Source organism: Diceros bicornis, chromosome 13 (assembly GCF_020826845.1).
Source record: "Diceros bicornis minor isolate mBicDic1 chromosome 13, mDicBic1.mat.cur, whole genome shotgun sequence".
Taxonomy (NCBI): domain Eukaryota; kingdom Metazoa; phylum Chordata; class Mammalia; order Perissodactyla; family Rhinocerotidae; genus Diceros; species Diceros bicornis.
The window spans coordinates 54340125-54359783 of NC_080752.1; the positions used below are offsets into that span (position 1 = coordinate 54340125).

The 19659-nt window shown below is 55.6% G+C and overlaps 1 protein-coding gene across 1 annotated transcript in view; it reads left to right on the forward strand.

Annotated features, from left to right (window-relative positions):
- KCNQ4 (potassium voltage-gated channel subfamily Q member 4) overlaps window positions 1-19659 on the forward strand; it is a 52896-nt gene that overhangs the window by 10775 nt on the left and 22462 nt on the right. Inside the window, exon 2 of the mRNA XM_058553825.1 lies at window positions 19477-19567. Within this exon, the coding sequence (XP_058409808.1) occupies window positions 19477-19567 (91 nt within the window). The remainder of the gene's footprint in view (window positions 1-19476; window positions 19568-19659) is intronic.

Consider the following 19659-nt stretch of genomic DNA (forward strand, 5'->3'; position numbering starts at 1 on the left):
GAGTCTGGGTGGGGACAGGAGGATTAGAGGGATGGAGGAGTGTCAGTCTCCACTGTCCACTGTCAGGCCCACTCCTCCTGGGCCTCAGGGCCTGCCCGCCCTGGAGGGTAGTGAGGACCAGCCCAGGGCTCTTGCCAAGAGTGTGCTGGTGGGGTAGGGTCAGCCAGAATCAGGGCTCACCCCTCAGTTAAAGGAGCACTAGACCAGGAGTCAGCAGGCTGGGGTTCAGCTCCTGCTTCTGCTTCCTAAAGGCTGTGTGACCCCAGGCAGGTGACTCAACCTCTCTGAGGCTCCAGCTTCCGTCTATGTAGAATGGCTGTCATCTCTACCTGCCCACCTCCTGCTCAAGTGCTTCATAAACCACAAAGTGCTGTGAAGAACAGAGGGCTGTGTGTGCTTTATCCCGCCCCCACAGCCTCCCTCTTCTCTTGGGTCCTGGGCCACTCATCTCACCCTCGCCTGCACTGGTTTGAGCCCTGAGGAGGGGACACTGGGGGGCGTGGTGGGTGGTAAATAGGCCCTGTAAGAGCATATGGATTGGACTGGCATCCTGTCCTCTAGAGCGCCGCCCAGGCTGGAGGCTGGGGCACTCTGTGACAGCGGTGCCCTCACCAGGAGCCGGAGTTTTTATATGGTAATAAGATTCATAGTCGAATCTACACCAGGTATCCTGCCCGAGGTTTTCCACATACTACTTCATTTAGTCCTTCTCAGAGCCCTGGGAGGAGGCCATTGTCATTACCCGACTGTGCAGAAGAGGACACCGAAGCTTAGAGGTTAGGTGTGTGCCCTGTCACACAGCCAGTAAGTGGTGAGTGCCCAGGAGGATGGGAATTGAAGCCTGAGTGTGCAAGGAGTCTGTGGTGTGAGAGGGCAGAGCAGCTGTGCAGGGCTGCAGTGGGGGCGGTGGGGGGCACTCACAGTGTACGTGGGGGGTAGGGGGAAAGCAAGAGACACTTTCCTGCTGGGTGGCTTTCAGCAGTTGCCTCCCTCTCTGGTCTCAGCCTCCCCTCCTGCTGTGGCTCTCAATAATAGTAAAGATAATAATAGCAAATGCTTATGGAGTGCTCACCGTGTGCCTGACACTGCTCTGAGAGCTGGCCGTGGTTCTCTCACATTTTCCTCTCAGCAACCCCTGGAGGTCGGTACTGTTGTTATGCCCATTTTTCAGATGAGGCGGCGGAGGCACAGAGAGGTTTAGTAACTTGCCTGGATTCAAACCCCAGACGTCCAGCTCGAGAGGCTGGGATCTTACCCGCCACATTGTGCTAACTGGCCCTGATGGGCCGGCCTGCTGGGAGGCGGCATGAGGATCAGTTGAGCCTTGAAGTTCAAGGCCTCGTTCCCCCCACCCCCCAGTTCTACACTGCGGACTCATCCCTTCCTTCCCGCTGTCTCCTTTGGGAAGCCGTCACTACAGTCCCTCCGGGCCAGGCCCTGTCCCAGATGCTGGGACAGAGCAGTGAATCAGCCCCTCCCCTGCTCCCTGGGGGAGATGGGCCAGCAGGCTGGCAGATGAGTCCTGGGGGAGCCCAGCATGGAGGGGCCAAACCCAGCCCCAAACTGGGTGTGGCTGGGGAGGCTTCCCAGAGGAAGAAGTTTAAGTTGAGACCTGAAACGTGAGTTAGGAGTGAGAGTCAACCAGACACAGAGGATCAGGGAACAGCATTTTAGGCAGAGGGACTAGCATAGGCAGAGCCCAGAGGAGAGGCTGAACATGCATTTGCAAAGACTGCAAGAGGTCAGGAGAGTGGGAGCCTGGATCGGGCAGGAGGTATGCAGAGAAGAGGCGGGGACATGAGCAAGGCCGGGCTGAAAATGCCAGGCTGAGGAACAGTGACTTCCTGGAGGAGACTGAGTTCAGCAAGGAGCTGAAGACCGGAGTGCCATGGCAGATTGGTATTTAGAAACACCTCTCCGGTCTGGCAGGGAGGATGGTGGGGGGAAGACTCCCGCAGGGAGCCCCAGAGATGCCATACACTTGGCCCCTTTTCCCTCTGCCTTCCCCTCCCAGCCCAGCCCCCTGAGCGGCTCCTCTGGAGCTGCCCACTGACCCTGCCAGGGCCTGGCCAGACCTGGCCTGAAGCCCTAGGACTTTGCCTGTAGGGAAAGTTCTGCTGCTTATGCAAAGCCCAGCCTCGGGGAAGGTGTGTGTGGCTGAGCTGGGGGAGGCCTTGGAACAGAGGGGGCTGGTGCCAGCCCTGAGGCGGTCTGCAAAGGGGGCCTGGGGATGTGGGCTTGGGGTGTGTGGGGGTCCCCAGGACAGTGGCCTTAGAACAGCCCCGTGGGAGTACCCAGGGATTTGGCCCAGCTAATGATGGGGTGCCCTGAGAAAGCGGCAGAGCTGGGTGGCTCAGGCTCCTCCAGCTCCTTGTTCCTCCCTTTCTCTCAGCTCAGTAGGGTGTGGAAATCACTATTCTTACCCAGTCCCCTCATTCTACTGAAGGGGAAACTGAGGCCCAGAAGAGGGCATGGACTAAACTTAGGTCAGTGGTAGAACCCAGACCTGAGCCCAGGGTCAGCCCAAGCATCTCAATTATCCCAACAACAATAAGTAACAGTGAAAACCTTTTGGCAGAGCTGGCCTGGGCTCAGGTCTTCACATCTCAGAGCCTCGGCCTCTACCTTGTGCCGTGAAGGAGGTCCCCTCTCCCGCCTGATGGTCCACAAACACTTTAAGGTATGCCTGGCCTATCGTGGGGCTTAATTAATGTTTGTTCAATGAATCCCACTGAATTCTCATAACATCCCTGGAGGAAGATATTATTACACTATTTTACACCAAGGCTTAGAAAGGAGAAATGACTTGTCCATGGTCATTCAGCTGAGAAGTGGCTGATATGGGGCTGGAGCCTACGTGTCCAAGCACCTGTCTAGGACCCCTGGTGGACACAGCCCCACTTTTGAGCCTCTGCTCTCAGTGAAAATTAGCTGATGTTCCAAGCAAGACCCAGCAGTCGGCTGGGCACTGTGTGTGTGTGTGTGTGTGTGTGTGTGTGTGTGTGTGTCTGTGCGTGCAGCGCGCATGGCTGGCCTGCAGGCTCTTACTCAGCTCACACCAACCCCGGGCCAGGCTGCAGCTGCTGCCCCACGGGGAAGGAGGCCTTCCCACTTGCCCTCCTGCATCAAGGGTTTTTCTCTTGACCTGGCAGGCTGGGGAGAGGAACTGGCAATGGCATGACCTAGAGGGCCCCTGTCAGCCCCTCCCACAATGGGGTCTGGCCATCTAATGCCCTGCACATGACAGGCATGGGATGGGCCCCAGGCTGGGAGAGGGATTTGCACTGTCCTAATCCGGGGGCTGCACCCCTCCCTCGGTCTTGGCCAGGGCCGTGGGAGAGGCTTGTCCCTGTCCCCATGCCCAGAGGCCCCAGCTCAGATCCCTGGCACACACCCAGCTCCTCTGCTTGGGGCCTTCCCCTGCTCATGCTCCCTACCCTCCCACTATCTGAGCAGAGTTGGGACATAAGGGGGCATATGCTGGGGCATTTGGGGCTGATGGAGATGCAGTGCTGTGCAGCATTTGGGGTGAAGGATGGGGGCAATGTCAGGAAGGTTTAGGGCCCATGTTGGGGCAGAGTGAGGGGGAGGATCTGATAGGGGTGCAGAGATGGAGTGTTTGGGGCTAATCCTGGGCCACCCCTTCCTGGAGAAATTTGGCTACAAGTCAGGGAGGCAAATGTGTGGGCCATGCCCCCCCTTGCTGGGCAGTAAACACAGCAGTCACCCAGGAGACGGGCCCAAACATCCCGGCCCCCCGTGGTTATTTATACCAGGACTCCCTCTCCTTCTCCGCCTGGCCAGGCCTCTCAATCCACTCCGGAGCTGGGTGACCTGAGTTGAGGGTCCAGCCCCCTGTCAAGGCAGGAGGCCCCAGCAGCAGGCCTGCTGGAACCCCAGCAGGGACTGGGCTCTCACCAGCTCCCAATGGCCCGTCTGTTGGAGGCACTGGGTTTCACTGATCGGAAATGTGCTCATGGAGGCCAAGGCCTGGGCAGGAGGCAGAAGCCTGGGACTGAGCCCTGAATTTGCTCTAACCTGCTGCATGACTATAGTCCCTGGTACCCCAAAACCTCAACTTCCATTGTGTTTAGAAGGAGGGAAGGGTCTAGATTACTGCTCTGCAAACTGTTTTAAGCAGTAGATCTGGTTCTTTAAGTGAAATGTGACAAAGAGGTGCAGTATATAAAACCCATCAAAGCAGGGCCACTCTGGGTGGAGCTGATGGTGGGGGCCCAGAATTCTGCCCACTCGGCCTGCATGGCCCCACATACCATCAGCCCGGGGCCTGCACACGGCCGTCCTTATTCTGGAACACATGCCGGGTAACTCTGGAGTTCCCTGGCCAGATCCCGTGCTTCCAGAGCTTGCACAGGCCTCTTTCCCGGTTCACCATCCCAAGGGCCACCGTTGTGTGAGCACCCCTAGACCCAAGGGCAGCTCTCTGCAGCCAGTGTAGACAGAGCCTGGAAGAACAATGCAGATGGCTCCTGGGGCAGCCACAGGAGTGTACCCACGGCCCCTCCTGGTGAGAGATGAGTCCAGTGTGGGAAGAGAAGAGGGCACACCATGGGCTGGGACCCAGAGGGTAGCAGGGGCTGCCTGTCCCTTCCCTGCCAGATTCCAAGATGGGACTCCAAGGAGTCCACAATTTTAAATTCAAACCTGGCCTTCCAGATCGTTATGAAGATATATGTGTCAGGAAGTCTAGACCAAATTATTTTTTTTAATAATTTTATTTATTTATTTATTTACTTTTCCCCCCAAAGCCCCAGTAGATAGTTGTATGTCATAGCTGCACATCCTTCTAGTTGCTGTGTGTGGGACACGGCCTCCGCATGGCCGGAGAAGCGGTGTGTCGGGGCACACCTGGGATCCGAACCCGGGCCGCCAGCAGCGGAGCACGCGCACTTAACCGCTAAGCCATGGGGCCAGCCCAAGAACAAATTTTTAATTTATAGCTTGTTAGCTTGATTTAAACTTTAAAATATTTAGACTTATAGTATGTGGGTCTCCATTTGTACTTTTTTTTTTTTTTTTTTTGGCTGAGGAAGATTAGCCCTGAGCTAACATCTGTGCCAATCTTCCTCTATTTTGTATGTGGGTTGCTGCCACAGCATGGCTGACAAATGTTATAGGTGTGCGCCCGGGATCCAAACCCACGAACCCGGGCTGCCAAAGCCAAGTGCACTGAACTTAACCACTACGCCACAGGGCCAGCCCCTCCATTTGTACTGTTTCCCAGCCCCACAAGTGTCTGGGATGGTCTTGGATTGGCCCTCTCCCCCACCTCTCCACCTCTGCAGCAACCCCAAGACGCCCTAACTCAGAACTCTGGAGCTTCACAGGACAGTGGGAAAACCCCAACTCACTGATGCTCAAGGCCCTGGTGACCAAGGTCTTCCTATTCCCTCCTAGATACTGTCTGAGCATCTACTTGGTCAGCCTAGGGCATGTGGGGGAGTTAGAACTGGCCTTGCCCTTGTGGATGGATCCTAATAGGTGCTGGTGGTGGGGATGGGCAGAGGGAGGAACAGCCTCAACACAAGGGCGTCCTGGGGTGCCCAGAGGGGGCCAGGAGTCCCAACGAGGGGCTGGGGGAACATTTCTCCCCAAAGCGGATCAGAGATTCTTGGGAAGGAAGTGGAGACATCCCAAGGAGAGGAGAGAGCACAGAAGTCACCAAGGTGGAAATGTACAGGGTATCGGGGGTGGAGTGTGGCTGCTGCTTAGTGTGTGTACAGCCTCAAGCTCGGGGCTGAGGAGCTTGGGGCCGAGGAGCTTGGGTTTTAGGCTGTGAACAGTAAGGAGCCATGGTATGATTATAAATGGGGGAGGGGCACTCAGACTGCAAGCTAGGTGGATTGGGGGTGGGGTGGGGGTGGGGGTAGAGTTGGAATCATGGTGGAGTCAGTGAAGAGGCAGCTGGAGGGAGGGGGAGTGGGCAGAGTGGGCTGGACAGGAGTGGGAATTGACCAGCTAGGAAGAAAGAGGTGATCCCAACTCTGCCTTCTGGAACCTCTTCTCCTTTTTCCTCCTTTACTCTGTCTCAGTTCTTGTCTCCTTCTCCCAGCATTCCATTGCCCTGGGTCTCCATGCTGGGGAGAGGGGCACCTCACCCCAAGTCCCCTTCCCCAAAGTAGATCACTTCACGTAGACGGCAGGGCGGGAGACCACAGCTTTGTAAGAGGGGACCATTCATTCATTCATTCATTCACTCAACAAATATTTATTGAAAACCTGCAAAGTACCAAGCCCTGTTCTAGGTGTGGGAGAGATAGTGGTGAACAAGATAAATAAAATTGCTGCATTCATGGAGCTTACATTACAGGGGCTTGGGGGACCAGAAACTGTATCTTTCCCTGGTGTCCACTCTCTGGCTCTCTAGTCCATGCCCTTGGATGTCTGGGAGCGAGGACTCTCTCCATTACCCACTCATTTGTTCCAGCTGCCCTGGTATCAGCACCCATCTCTCACAACACTGAGGAGGGGGGTCCTGACCCCAGGGACCACCAGTCTCCATAAGACGAGCCCAGGCTTGGGGGTTAGGACCTGGGCTTAGGCCCTAGTTCTTTTCACTCACATATGACTTTGAGCCCCTTAAAGGACCTTCCTGGCCTCAGTTTCTTTATCTGTCAAGTGGGGCTTTGGGGAGGCCCAGAGGAAGTGAGGGGAGGGAAAGAGCAGTCAACTCTGGTAGTCCTCATTAGTGGATAGCTCCATTGGCTGTGGGTGGAGGTGGAGGGGTGCCAAGGACTCAATATCATCATTATCAATACAAAATAATAAGAGCCGCTATTGTGCTCACTGTGGGCCAGCTTTCTGCATCTTCTCGTTTAATTTATTCCTCACAACCAGCTCTCTACGGTCGGTGTATCTTCCCTCCCCATTTTCCAGATGAGGAAACTGAGTCTCAGTAAGGTGAAATGACTTTCTCGAGGTTCCACGCCAACCTACCTGACTCTGGGAGCCCTTAAGGACGGTGCTGTGAGGGTGCTGCCTGGCACCTGCCCCTCCTCCCACTCAGCCTCAAGAGTAGTAACCCAGCCCTAGTCCCTCCCTCTTCAGCCCCCTTGGGTGTTGGCACCACACCGAGCCTGGGCACTGGGTCCTGCGACACTGGCCGGGGCAGTACCAGGGGCCGGATCAGGCCAGGACCCGACGTGGGGGCCTTGGCACCTCTGGGTCCTGGGGCGCTCAGTCCCCGCACCCGGCGTCCGCGGGTGGGCTAGCCCGGGGCAGTCAGGGTGTCGCGTCCCGCTCTCCGCCCCCGTCCTCGGGGACGCAGCGGCACCTTCACACTTTCCGCTTGGCCCGCTGCTCGCCTTTCAGGCCGCAGCGTTTTCAATTGTTAATTTGGAAACGGAAAAAGAAGCCGGCCGGGCGGGGGAGGCCGCAGGGAGGTAACCGGAGCTGCAGCGCCGCCCCCCGCCCCTCCCGCGCGCGGTGCCGGTGTCGGCGAAGCCCCGCCCCTCCCGGCTGGCCTGGAGCCCTGCCCACCGCCGCGCCCCGCCCCCTCCAGGATGCCCCGCCCCGCGCCGAGACGGCGGGCCAGCCCAGGGACCCCAGAGCGCGGAACGGCGGCGCCTTCGTGGGAGAGGAGGGGGCCCCTGCGGGGGAAGGGGGCGGAGGGCCGTGCCAGGGGAGGAGTCGCCCGCGGGCCCGCCTTCCCAGGAACCCCTCCCTCTCTCGAGGAGCCCCGCCTCGTGTCAACCGCCTCTGTGTCCCGAAGTGAACCCGAGCCTTTCTGCAACCCCTCAGCGCCAGGTTCATCCGGGCCAGACCTTGCCTCCACACTGCCACACCAGGGATCATTGGCCCCATTAGAGAGATGGAGAAACTGAGTCCCAGAGAGGGGCAGTTCACATGCAACCAAGGCTGAATTCTTGAGCCTGGCAAGGGTCACTGTCAAAGCTGAATTCAAGCCCCCCCTTTTGGTTCTGATACGTGTAGGCTTCTGTCTTCCTCAGAAGAGAAGGCGGTGTTAGGACCAGAGATACAATTTGTCCCCTTCCCCTGACCTCCAGCATCCTTTCTGTGGTTAGTGAGCTCCTGGAAGTTCTGCTTTTGTCTACCCTAACTCCTCCTTGCTATCATTAGTCATTCACGGAGGAGTTTTGGAAGTGGAAGGAGGTCCCTCCAGACTTTCCATGCACAGGAGCATCATGCAAATGAAATGTAAAAGACCCTTCTCCAGACTCAAAGTGCCTCAGGAATGGCAGCTTCAGGAGCTGTCTGGGGCCTCATTTCCCATTCGGGAAGCTGAAATCACGAGTCTCAGAGGGATCAGCAAAAAATAGGGCCCTCAGAGACCTTTACTCAACCCCTTCCTCTCGCTGAGGACTAAACAGACTCAAGAGACAGCTTCCCAACTCCTCAGCTGAGTGATGGCAGAGTCAGGGTAGAGAGAGCCCATGGACCCAGGTTCCCAGCTCTGTCCACACCCCTGTGCCTCCCCTTCTGCTCCCCACCCCTGACACCTCTCTTAGAGCCACCAAGCAGACTGTTGCCTTTTAGAGGACTCTGAATCAGTCAGAACCACAAGCTGGGCAGCCTCTCCCATTTAAAGGCCGAGGAAACTGAGAAGATGTCACAGATGGGCTTCCAGCTTCCAGCCTAAGACCCTCCTAACCACTTTTCCACATTGGCTGTGGAACAGGCCCAGAGAAGTTGCACTTCTGGCCCAAGGTCACACAGCAAACCTTTCCCAGCTGTCAAGGCCCATTAGAGTCAGTCTTGCTGGATTCGGTCTGGCTGGTCCTGGATTTGGTGTTCCCACAGGGAGCAAGGCTCTCTGGGCAGCTGCAACCAACTGCCCCAGGTGTGGCCTGTGAATTTGCATGCTGCTTTGCTTATTAGCAGCAAAGGCATTGAAACACTCCTCCCCATCATGCCCCCTAACCTCCCACTAGGTGGGATCCTCAATGGCTGAGTCTGCAGAACTCCCAGGCTGGGCTCAGTCTTGGTGCCTGTGCTCCCCAGGGGGCCTGGCCCTCCCCAAGCTCCTGTTCCACCCTGTCAGCTCTTGGTGCCCTCTCTGCACCGAGAGTGCTGATAACCAAGTGGTGGGGACTAAGCTCTTTCCCCTGTTCTGGACTGTTCTCTCCCTCCCCCTTCCCCCTTTGCAAAGGTTCTGCTGATTCAGAGGACAGAAGGCTCCTTAGAGGTGACCCTGACCCTGCCAGGCTCAAGTAGCTGGAGGCCTGGGCAGTCCTTGAACTCAGTGCCACCCTGTCACATACAGCAGGAAGGGCAGGGGCAGGCCCCAGCCTGAGGCAGGATCAGGGAATTTTTGAGATGGGGGTGAGGGGACAGGTACCTGGGTCCTTCTACAGAGAGAGGAGAAATCAAAAGAACGTTACCTTAGGAATCGGGAAATCTGGGTGCCGGGCCTGGCTCTGCCTCTGATCTACTGTGTGATCATGGGTAGGTCATGCCCCTCTCTAGGACTCAGTTTCCCATCTATAAATGCGAGGATTGATTGACTCTAAGGGATCTTCCAGTGCCAAAATATCATCAGTATCTGATCACCCCTTGCCACCACCATCTCTTGTTTGGATTATATATCATTAGCTTCCAGCTCATGTTGGGGCGAATGCCGTTGCTCCCTCCCCCCAGCCCCTCACCGCACCATAGTCTGTGCCCCACTCAGCAGCCTGTGTGATCTTTTGCAAACATAAGTCAGATCATGTTACTCCCTGCTCAAAACACCCCATCTCACTTGGATTAAAAGCCCAAATCCTCACAATAGCCAGTAGATGATCTGCTTCCCACCTCTACTGCATCTGCCCTCGCCACCTACTGCTCTCCCCCTTGCTCACTCCACTCTGGGAGCACTCTTTCTTAATGGTTCTGGAACATACCAGGTACCCTCTGGCTCAGGTCTTTTGCACTTGCTTTTCCCTCGGCTCCCAGAAACCTGCAAGGCTCACTCCTTCATATCTCTGCTCAAATGTCACCTCTCAAAGCTGCTTTCCCTGACCACGTTCTGTAAGATAGCCCTTGACTCCCATACCAGTGTTCCTTGTTTCTCTTTCCCACTTAATATTTCTCCCTCATCATCTGGCATTTTGAACCTTTACTTGCTCATTCAGTATTCATCTCTCCCACGAGATGTAAGCTCCCTGCAGGCAGGGACATTGTCTGTCTTTGTGCCTGGCCCACGGCGAGCAGTCAGTCAAGACTTACCAAATGAACGCATGAATTGGTGAGTGAGTGTGTGCTCTGTGGCTCTGGTCTGTGTGGTTCCTGGGAGTTGCTGCCTGCCCTGGTTCCCTCCTGTCCCTCCTGCAGGATGGAGGTGTGGAGCCAGGAGGGGCCAGCAGGACATCTGCACCCCGGGGAGATGGGTGGTGCCAGTCAGAGGTCCAGTGATGAGGTCGTCCCTTCTCTCAGGATGTTTTTCCTCAGCACCTGTTCTGAGTTGGGCAAAGGGCATTCAACGTGAAAAGGACAGGACTCAGCCAGCCCTTGGTCTGTAGGAGTAGGCAGGCCATGATGGAGGTGAGCATAGAGATGGGGATGGGGGATTAAAGGAGCATAGGATGGAGGCTCCCACCTAACCCAGCTAGGCTGGAGGAGGGGCAGACACAGCAAGAACAAAGGTGGAGAGGGAAAAAAAATCCCTGCTTGCTGTTATGGGGGAACAGAGCTATGACAAGGGAGTATCAAGTGCCAGGCTGGGCACTGAGTGGTGGAGAGTGAGGCGGTGGGGTGGGTAAGGGCCTTCCTTGCAACCGTGCTGAGGGACTTGGGCCTGAGCCCTCAAGTTGGTGGATTTCACCCTTTTTAAAAAACCAGCAAAACTCTTTGTCCAAATGAAATCTTATGCCAGGCCCAGCATGTAAAACTGAGTCACCCAAATCCACATGGAGCTAGCTGCTCAGGTGGAACCAGGGAAAGGTTTCCCTTGGCCGTCTTGTTCAAGTTTCCAGACTCCGACTGCCTGTGTTCCACCCCTTAGTGTGCTTTCACTTCGCTGGCCTCCTGCTTGGGAGCCCACACTCCGTTCATTTGAGGAATCAGCGCTGCCTGGCGGCCCTGAGCAGATGGATGGCCCCTGCACCCTCCTAGTTCTGACCCTTGGCTCCTGTTGACATGTTGCTCAGCCTGCTTACCTGGTGCACCAGGTGGTCCGGCTGGCATGGCAGAGGGAAGCAGTGAGAACAAGTGGGAGGGTTTGGAGCTGGTTCAGGGGGCAGAGGACGAGGCTGTGACTCATTAATACACCTTGTCCAGAAGATGCTGCCTTCCGTATTCTGGTGGGACTGAGACTCTTCACACTAGCTCAAGAAAAATTGGCATGTGGAAGTGGAGGACACCTACTGCAAGGAAGGGGAATTTCATAGAGGCCTCATGGCAGGGAGCACATCTGGGCTTCGTGGAGTAGAGAAAGGGAGAGGAGATTCTGGAGCCGCAGTCTCATCTCCACTTCTCTCTGCCAACTTTCCTCTCTGGTTCTTGGTTCCATCCCTGAGAAAGACAGTGTGATCGGTTCAGCCCAACCTATGGTGGGACCTTTCTTGGGTCAGTGTCCAGCTCTAGATGAATCAGTGGTTGCCAGGAGAGGGGCATGGAGTCATGCAGTACCACATAGGATTGGCGCCCTTCCAGGGCTGCAGTGGCTGTCAGGGCCATCCCCAGGGCTGCCACCCATCCTTGTGCATCCTGTGCAGTGTAAAGGATGGAAATGAACTCCAGCCTGTGCTTGGGGTGGGTCAGCCCAGAGCAAGGGCCACCTGTTTCCAACCGGGCCATCTAGAGGGGTCAGCTTTTTATAATTCTTCAAGCTAAAGGGAATGCCTTTTCTAATTGGTCCTCCATGAGGGGGCATTTTTTTCATAGTTTGCACTATGTTCTGACAACTGCTGTTCCTCCAGAGACATCCTCAAAGAATCTGGAACTGAGCTGAGGGCCAGCCCTCTCCATTCCACCCTGCTGTGGAGAGTCATAAGGCTGAAGGGACTTTAGCCATCGTTGGCTTGTCCCCCACCTTCATGTTGTGCAGAGGGAAACCTAGGCTCCGTGGAGACCTCAGCCCTAGCCCTAGCCCGGAGTGCTAGCGCAGGCCTCTGGCCCGGGGAAACAGCGGCTGTGGCAGCAGCAGCCCTGGTGTGGAGCCCTGGGTCACGTGCTTTTGCTCCCTTTGCCATATTTAGAATCGCTGGATCAGGGGAAACTTCTCGTCCCAGCCCCTGAGGATTCTTGGAAAGAGCCTCACTCTGAGGCCTAGCTGACTGGCCCTCCCCTTGATCTCCGTCAAAGAGAAAGTAAGAGCCCCCTCTCCCCAGAGGAGCCACACGGTAGCCCCCTGTCAGGAAGTGCCTCTCAGGTCTAGCTGAAGTCTCTTCTTCAGTATCAACTCTGGTTTGGGGTTTAAGAAGCCCTTTTCTGCTGGAAGGTGGCAGGTCATGGCCTCTGCCCTCGAGGAACCTTGGCTGAATGAGGACAGACTGGCCCAGGGTCCCCCAGCTGAGGGAAGACAGAAGCTTGCCTTTGGAGTTCTGGTCTAGGGGGTGAGGAAGGGGTCACACACTCCCAAGGCCAGATGCAGAAATGAGGGAGCCAGCTGGTGGCCAGGCAGGCGGCAGACACTGGCAGGGCTCCGTCTGGGAGGAGGGACACTGGAAAGAGAGAAGGAGGGAAGAAGGCCTAGGAGGAGGGAAGGGGCAAGGCCTGGATCTGCGTTGACTTTGGCCTGCTGGGGCGGGGGGAGTGGGGGCGGCCCCTCATCCCACACAAGCTGCTTCCTCCTTCAGGACCATCAAGCATTAAAAACAAACAAACAAAATCAAGAATGCACGTGTGAAGCACCTATGATGATCTGAATCTTTCCTCCCATCCTCACTGTTGAGGGTCGTGGTCCTGTGTTCCCCTGGGACCCCTCCCAGGGCCTGGTCAGTTCCCTCTGCCATCCTCCACACTGGCTCTTTCCCCCTGCTCCCCACCTCTGAGAAGCCGACTAGCTTCCTCTTCACAGAGGAAGTCGAAGCCCCCAGTGGGAGCTCTCTGGCCTCCCCTGTCCCCCAAGGTCCCCTCCCACTTGGTCTCTCTCCCTTCCCGCATGTCACCATGGCAGCTGGCAGGGTCCTTCCTGCTCAGCACCAGCCCCCCTGCTTTGGATCCCAGCCTCCCAGCTGCCCTGGGGACTTCATTCCTTTGATCACTCCCTCTCTCTCTCCTGCAGCTTCAACTTCTCTCTCTCTCCTGGCTCCGTCCACTCTGGCTCTCTCATCTTAAAAAAACCCAAACAAACCATTCCCTGTGCTCTGTAGCCTTCTCCAGCTACTGGTCTCGGCCTCTGCTCTACAGTCAAACTTCTTTAAATACTTAAACCTATACTCACTGTCTCCACTTCCTCTCCGCCCCTCCGCCCTTCTCACCAGATCTGGGGCTGCTCTGTTCCTCCCCTCCCTCTGAGGCTGCCCTTATCAAAGTGCCCAGTGACCAACTTGTCACCAAATCCAGTGGACATTTTTCAGGCCTTATCTCGCTTGACCTCTTGGCAGCATTTGACACTGTCGTCCACTCCCTCCTTCCTGAAACACTTCCTTCGCTTGGCATCTCTGCCGCCTCTCTCTTCTGGGTTCCCTCCCATCTCTCTGGCTGATCCTTCCTCGTCTGGGTGGAAGGTCTCTCCTCCCTCTGTGCCTCTGGGGATCCATCGGGTCCTCCTCTGAATTAGCCACATGCTCTCTGGACTGCTTAGCCACTCCCATGACCTCAGTCACCACCTCTACCCCAATGTCCGCCAAATCCGTATTTCCGGCTCAAGTCTGTCTTCATACCCACTGTGTGCCCAGTGTCCACAGCCCTCCCAACATGTCCCAAATGGAACTCATCACCCCCACACCTACTCCTCCTTTGGGGTCTCCCATCTCAGTTCACTCATGGCACCTTCATCCATCTAGTGCCCAAACCAGAAATATAAGAGTGATTCTCCCTCATTGTCCCCATGTCCAATTAATCACCGACTTCCTAAAACTTTCTCCAGGCCATCCACTTCTCTTTAGTGCTGCCACCAGCATCTCTCATCGGAATGATTGTGGAGCTTTCTACTGCTTTCCTGGTCAGTCTCTCCTCCTCTAGTCCATGCTCCACGCTGCCCTGGAGTGGTGGTCCTGAAATACAAATCAGACCGTGTCATTCCTTCTCTTAATACTCTTCAATGCTCCGCATTGCCTTTAGGATAACGTTCATAATGCCTGAGGGTGCCGCTGTGGCCCCTGATTTCTCCGCTGCCCCTTCACTTTAGGCTCACGCCATCCAGAACTGCTGGGCGCCCTGGGCTGCCTGCAGGCTCCCACATCTCTGTTGCTTGCACATCTTGCTTCCTCTGCTTGGGGCGCCCCCACCCCTGTCTTCGTCTCCTCCTCCAACAAGTCTTCACTGATCCCTCCACTTTGGCTCTGCTAAAGCCATCTTGGGGCCCCCCCAATCCTCTGGGCACACTGTCATCACTTCTTCCATCTTGTCACTGCTGTGTTATACTTGTTAATTTCTTGGGGGTCTGGGTTATTCATTTCTGGCCTTATAATAAACCTGGCTGAGTGTAGATGGAAATTAACATTTCTTAAGTGAATGTGGCAATAACCAGAGAGAGGTTAGGCAATAACCTCTTTTGTGCTATACAACACGCACCCCCCGCCCCACCCCGTATCCCCATCTCTCCATCCTCCCAGCATCTGTCTTTCCAGGGACATCCCCAGAGAATCTGGAACTGAGCTCACGGCTAACTCTGTCCCTTCTGCCCTACTGTTGCAGAGTCATAAGACTGACGTCCCCCACCTCATGTTGCAGACAGGGAAACTGAGGCCCAGAGAGGTAGTACGGCTCAGTGGTCCAGGTGGACTTGGGTTCAGGTCCTGGCCTTATAGCTTTGGACAACCTAGTATACTTTTCTTTCTACTTTTTTTTTTTTTTTTTTGGTGAGGAAGACTGGCCCTGAGCTAACATCTGTGCCAGTCTTCCTCTATTTTGTATGTGGGTCGCTGCCACAGCATGGCTTGATGAGTGGTGTGTAGGTCCACACCTGGGATCCGAACCCGCAAACCCCGGGCCGCCAAAGCAGAGTGCGTGAACTTAACCACTATGCCACTGTGCCGGCCCCTTTTTTTTTTCTTTTAAATAACAGCTTTGTTGAGATACAATTCACATACCATAAATTCCCTCCGTTTAAAGCATACAATTGAGTGGTTTTTAGTATGTTCACAAAGTTGGGCAGCCGTCACAGTATACCTTTCTGAGGCTCCATTTCCTCACTGGTCAGCCTTGGGTGACTGTGGTCCTGCTCTCGTGAGGTTGTTGCGAGAAGTGGTTAAGGATGCCATATGCATGTAGAGGGCTGGGCACAGTGCCTGGCCAATAGGAAGCCCTTGGCCACCAGAGCAGTTATGGGGTCACACAACGAATGAGAGGTGAAGCTGATGTTGGTACGAGATCCACCTCCCCAGCAGGGCTTTCCTCGCTTCCCCTGCCCTGTGGCTGCTTCTGGGCAGTGATTTGGGGAAGGCTGTGGGGGCAGCGGGGTGGGGGGCAGAAGGCAATGATTGCACTTGGTGTGTTTTGGGTTTTTTTTTTTGGTGAGGAAGATTAGCCCTGAGCTAACACCTGTTGCCAATCCTCCTCTTTTTTGCTGAGGCAGATTGGCCTGGGACTAACATCCATGTCCATCTTCCTCTGCTTTATGTGGGATGCCTGCCACAGCATGGCTTGATGAGTGGTGCGTAGGTCTGCCCCCAGGATCCAAACCTGTGAACCCGGGCAGTCAGAGCGGAGTGCGCGAACTTAACCACTATGCCACTGGGCCAGCCCCTGTACTTGTTTAAAAAGCCTTGACTTGGCTAATAATTGAGTCAGCCACAACCATTCGCATTAGCTAAGCCAGTGATTCTCACAGTGTGGTCCCTAGAGGAGCAGCATTAGTGTCACGAGAGGACTTTGTAGAAATGCAAATACTCAGACTCGACTTCATACTTACTGAATCAGACAACCTAGAAGTGGGGCCCAGAAATCAGTATTTTAACAAGCCCTCCAGGTGCTTCTGATGCCCGCTATAGTTTGAGAACCACGGTTCTAAGCAAACCGTTCACCTATTCCTTACTGCCCTCCTGAATGAGTGGGATAGCACAGAATGGTTGGGGGTTGGGAGGGTTGTGATAAGTCTCATGATAAGCCAGCCAGGCAGCACCCCCTCTGCCCCTTGGGCTGGGCAAGGGAGAACATGGGCAGACCTGATGAGCAAAGATGCTCCAGAAAGTAGCTGCCAGTCTGGCCCCTCTGCAGGGGCGATAATAGAGGTGCAAGCCAGCCAGCTCCTGTGTACCACCTATACTTGTATAGCTGGAGAAACCGAGGCCCCAGACAGGGCCAGAGATGATCCTCAGACAGTCCTTACTTGTTGCGTGGACGAAGTCACACTCTGGTTCTGGCAGACACAACCAGGCCCCAGCTCAGGGCTCCTTCGCCCTGTCTCCTCCATCTCTAAGCTCCAGACATTGATCTCCTGCTGTCCCAAGAGTGGGTCTCCGTGTGAGGACCCCTCAGGAAGGCCAAGGCAGCTGGGGGGTCAACCGGAGCTGGGGTTCTAGCCCCAGCTCTGCCGCCGATTCACTGTGTGATCTTGACAAGTGTGTCTCCCCCTGGGCCCCATGTCCTCATGTGGAAGATGGGGATAATTATTAGGGTGCCTGGAACACGAGATGTTCTCCATCAGAGGGAGTGTATCTGTTCACCTGTACTGAGCATCTAGGTGAGGAAACTCCTAGCCAGGGTAGGACACAGGGAGAGGGGAAGTTCAGGGGCTTTTTAAATAGCGTCTACCAAATGGAGCCAGTCAAGGTCAGAGACTTGCCTTCTCCTCCGTTCTCAGGAGGATACTGGGGAGCCTGGCAGGTCACGGAGGGATGTGCTTAGTGCTCTGGGAGCCTCCTCAGTGGGTACAAACTGGGGGCTTTGGTGACATGGTGTCTTGATATTTGTTTAATGTGAATCTCTGCTATTCATTTCCTCAGCATTTCAAAGACGCCATGAAAAAATAAATAAATAAAGCAAGATAAGGGGAGAGAGAGTGGGGATGGGCCATTATTTTGGATAGGGGGTGGTTGGGGAAGGCCTTTCCAAGGAATTGATGTTTGCACGGAGACCTGCATGTGCAAGGGAGCAATAAATAGGCAGAGGAAACAGCAAAGCAAGTGCAAGCCTGGTGGTGGGAATGCGTTTGGTGTGTTCCAGGGATGACAAGGAGGTCAGAATGGCTGGAGCACGGTGATGGAGGGGCGAGAGGGGAGATCATCAAGTTCAAGGGGTGCGGGTGGGGGACCAGATCTCGCAGGGCACTGCCAGACACGCTGAGGAGTTTGACTTTCCCTCTCTAAGTGTCACCGGAAGTCAGTGAGGAGTTCTGAGGAGAGCGATGGTTCCTGGCTTTGCGTGGTAGGAATATCCCCCAGCCGCTTTGAAGAGAGGGGGTTACAGCAGGGAGACCAGTCAGGGGCGAGATGGTGGCGGCTTAGTGAGGATGGTGAGCCACGTTCTGTCCATGGACATATTCGGAAGTAGAGCAAACCAAGATTGGCCTACAGCCCTTCCCAGAGGAGGGGGCTGGACGAGATGACCTCAGGGAGGACACTTCTGCCCCTGAGCCGTGTGTCAGCGCAGTCCCTCTCCCGTGGATGTGGCCGCTGCGTTTTCTGTGGTTAATTATTGAACACGAGGAGCTGGTGCTCTCCCCCTCCTCTCCCTGTGCCTTATGTCTTCGCTGACTCAGCTTTTGTTGGAACTGGCCAAGGCAGCCGCCTCCTCACTCATTCATTCAAAACTCTGTACCCACATCCACCACCTGCCTCCTCCACCAGGGGCATGTGCTGGGACGCGGCCCTAAACCTGCCCTCCAGGAAGGCCCGGAACCCCTGTCCAAGGAGGTGTAAGCGGGCCAGGGTGGAGCCAAGCCCTTTCCATGTCTTCCCTCCTGTCAGCCCCCACTTTACAGATGAGGACACTGGCTCAGAGAAGGTAGATGACTTTCCCAGGGCCACATAAACACAGCAGGATCAGGATTCGAACCCAGGTCTCTGACTCCGAGCCCATGCCCCTGCCAACATGAACACAAAAAAAGCCATATAGAAAGTGACTTGGGACAGATACTGGGAGGCAAGCATTGGGAGGGGGAGCTCTGAAGGGGGAACAGGGGAGTGGGGGGCATCCCAGCAGGCCCCCCGGAACTGGGAGCGTTTGTGCGAGGGGAGGGTGAGCAGAGTCTCGGCAGACGGTGAGGTGTTGGAGGCAGAATGCAGTGTCAGCAGTCTCAGGTGGGGGACTGAGAACATTTGTGGAAGGCAGTGGTCAGTGTACCAGGGAGGCATTTCCAGAGAAGCCCATTCCCTGGGGAGTCTCCTCCAGGACACGTGCATGTCCAGCACACCCCTGTCCCAAAGAGGAGTGCTTCTGGGAGTCCAGCCTCCTTCCCTTTTGCTGCATCTGCAGCCTGTGCCCTCTCAGCTGTCCTCCCTCACGTGTTCACACACTCCCGAAGCCACCAGCTTCTCTCCTCATTCCCTTTCCCTTCTTCCCATCCACTGGGAAGTTAGGAACCCTGGCTCTAATCTCACCTCTGTCCTGGACAGACTGGGTGACCTTGGGCCAATGCCTTTCCCTCTCTGGGCCTCAGTTTCCTCATGTGTGCAGTTGGGGGTTAGGGAAGTGTTGGATGAGTTAGGTTCTAAAGTTCCTTCCATTTCTAAACATCTGGGCTGGGCCACTCAGTAGCTTCCCACTGTCCTCAGGGGAGTTCCAGGCCTTGATGGTATGGCTTCACACTGCCTGATTCCCCTCCCCATACCCTCTCCCCCTCTGCATCCTTCCCTCCCTCCCTGTCCCCCCCCCCCGATCCCCTTTCCTTCCATAGCTGTGTCATTATTTAATTCCATAAGAGCCCACAAAGGCCGAGGCAATTACCCCCATTCTGCAGATGAAGCCACACTCCTGCCACCTTGGAGTCTGTAGAGAAGGGGTGTCCCTCCTTCAGCTGCTGACCTTCCCTGGCCCCCCTGCCTGACCTCTGTGGCACTTCTCTCAAGACAACATTAAAACTTAGCCAGGGGCTAAGGCTACCACTTATGAGTGGCTGAGCGTTTCCTGACTGCAGGAACCTGAGCCAGTCTGTTCCCACTGCCAGCCCAGACAGACCTGCCACTCACAGCTGAGTGACCACCTCTCTGAGCTGTAGCCTGCATCAGGGCAATTAAGAGGGTTGTAAGGTGTCTGTGAACTCAGCAGCCCAAAGCTCGGGGGCATCTCTCTTTGGTGTCCAGCACAGAGCCACAACTCCAGGCAACTCTGATTCTGATTCTGCTTTCCAGATACTTCTTCCCAAATAATGCTTCCTTCCTCCTCCGACTCTGCAGCCCCCTGCCAAAGGCTCCTTGGCTGTCCTGTCCATCCAGCAGTCTAACCCTCTCCTTCATGCCACTGTTGCAGATTTTTGCTGGTCTTCAGCTGCCTGGTGCTGTCCGTGCTGTCCACTATTCAGGAGCACCAGGAACTTGCCAACGAGTGTCTCCTCATCTTGGTGAGTGCCGGAGTCCCCGGCTGAGGGAGGCCGTGTGGGGCAGCATCTCTGGGGTCAGGGTGAAGGTGGAGAGAGGCTTCTCATACCATGGC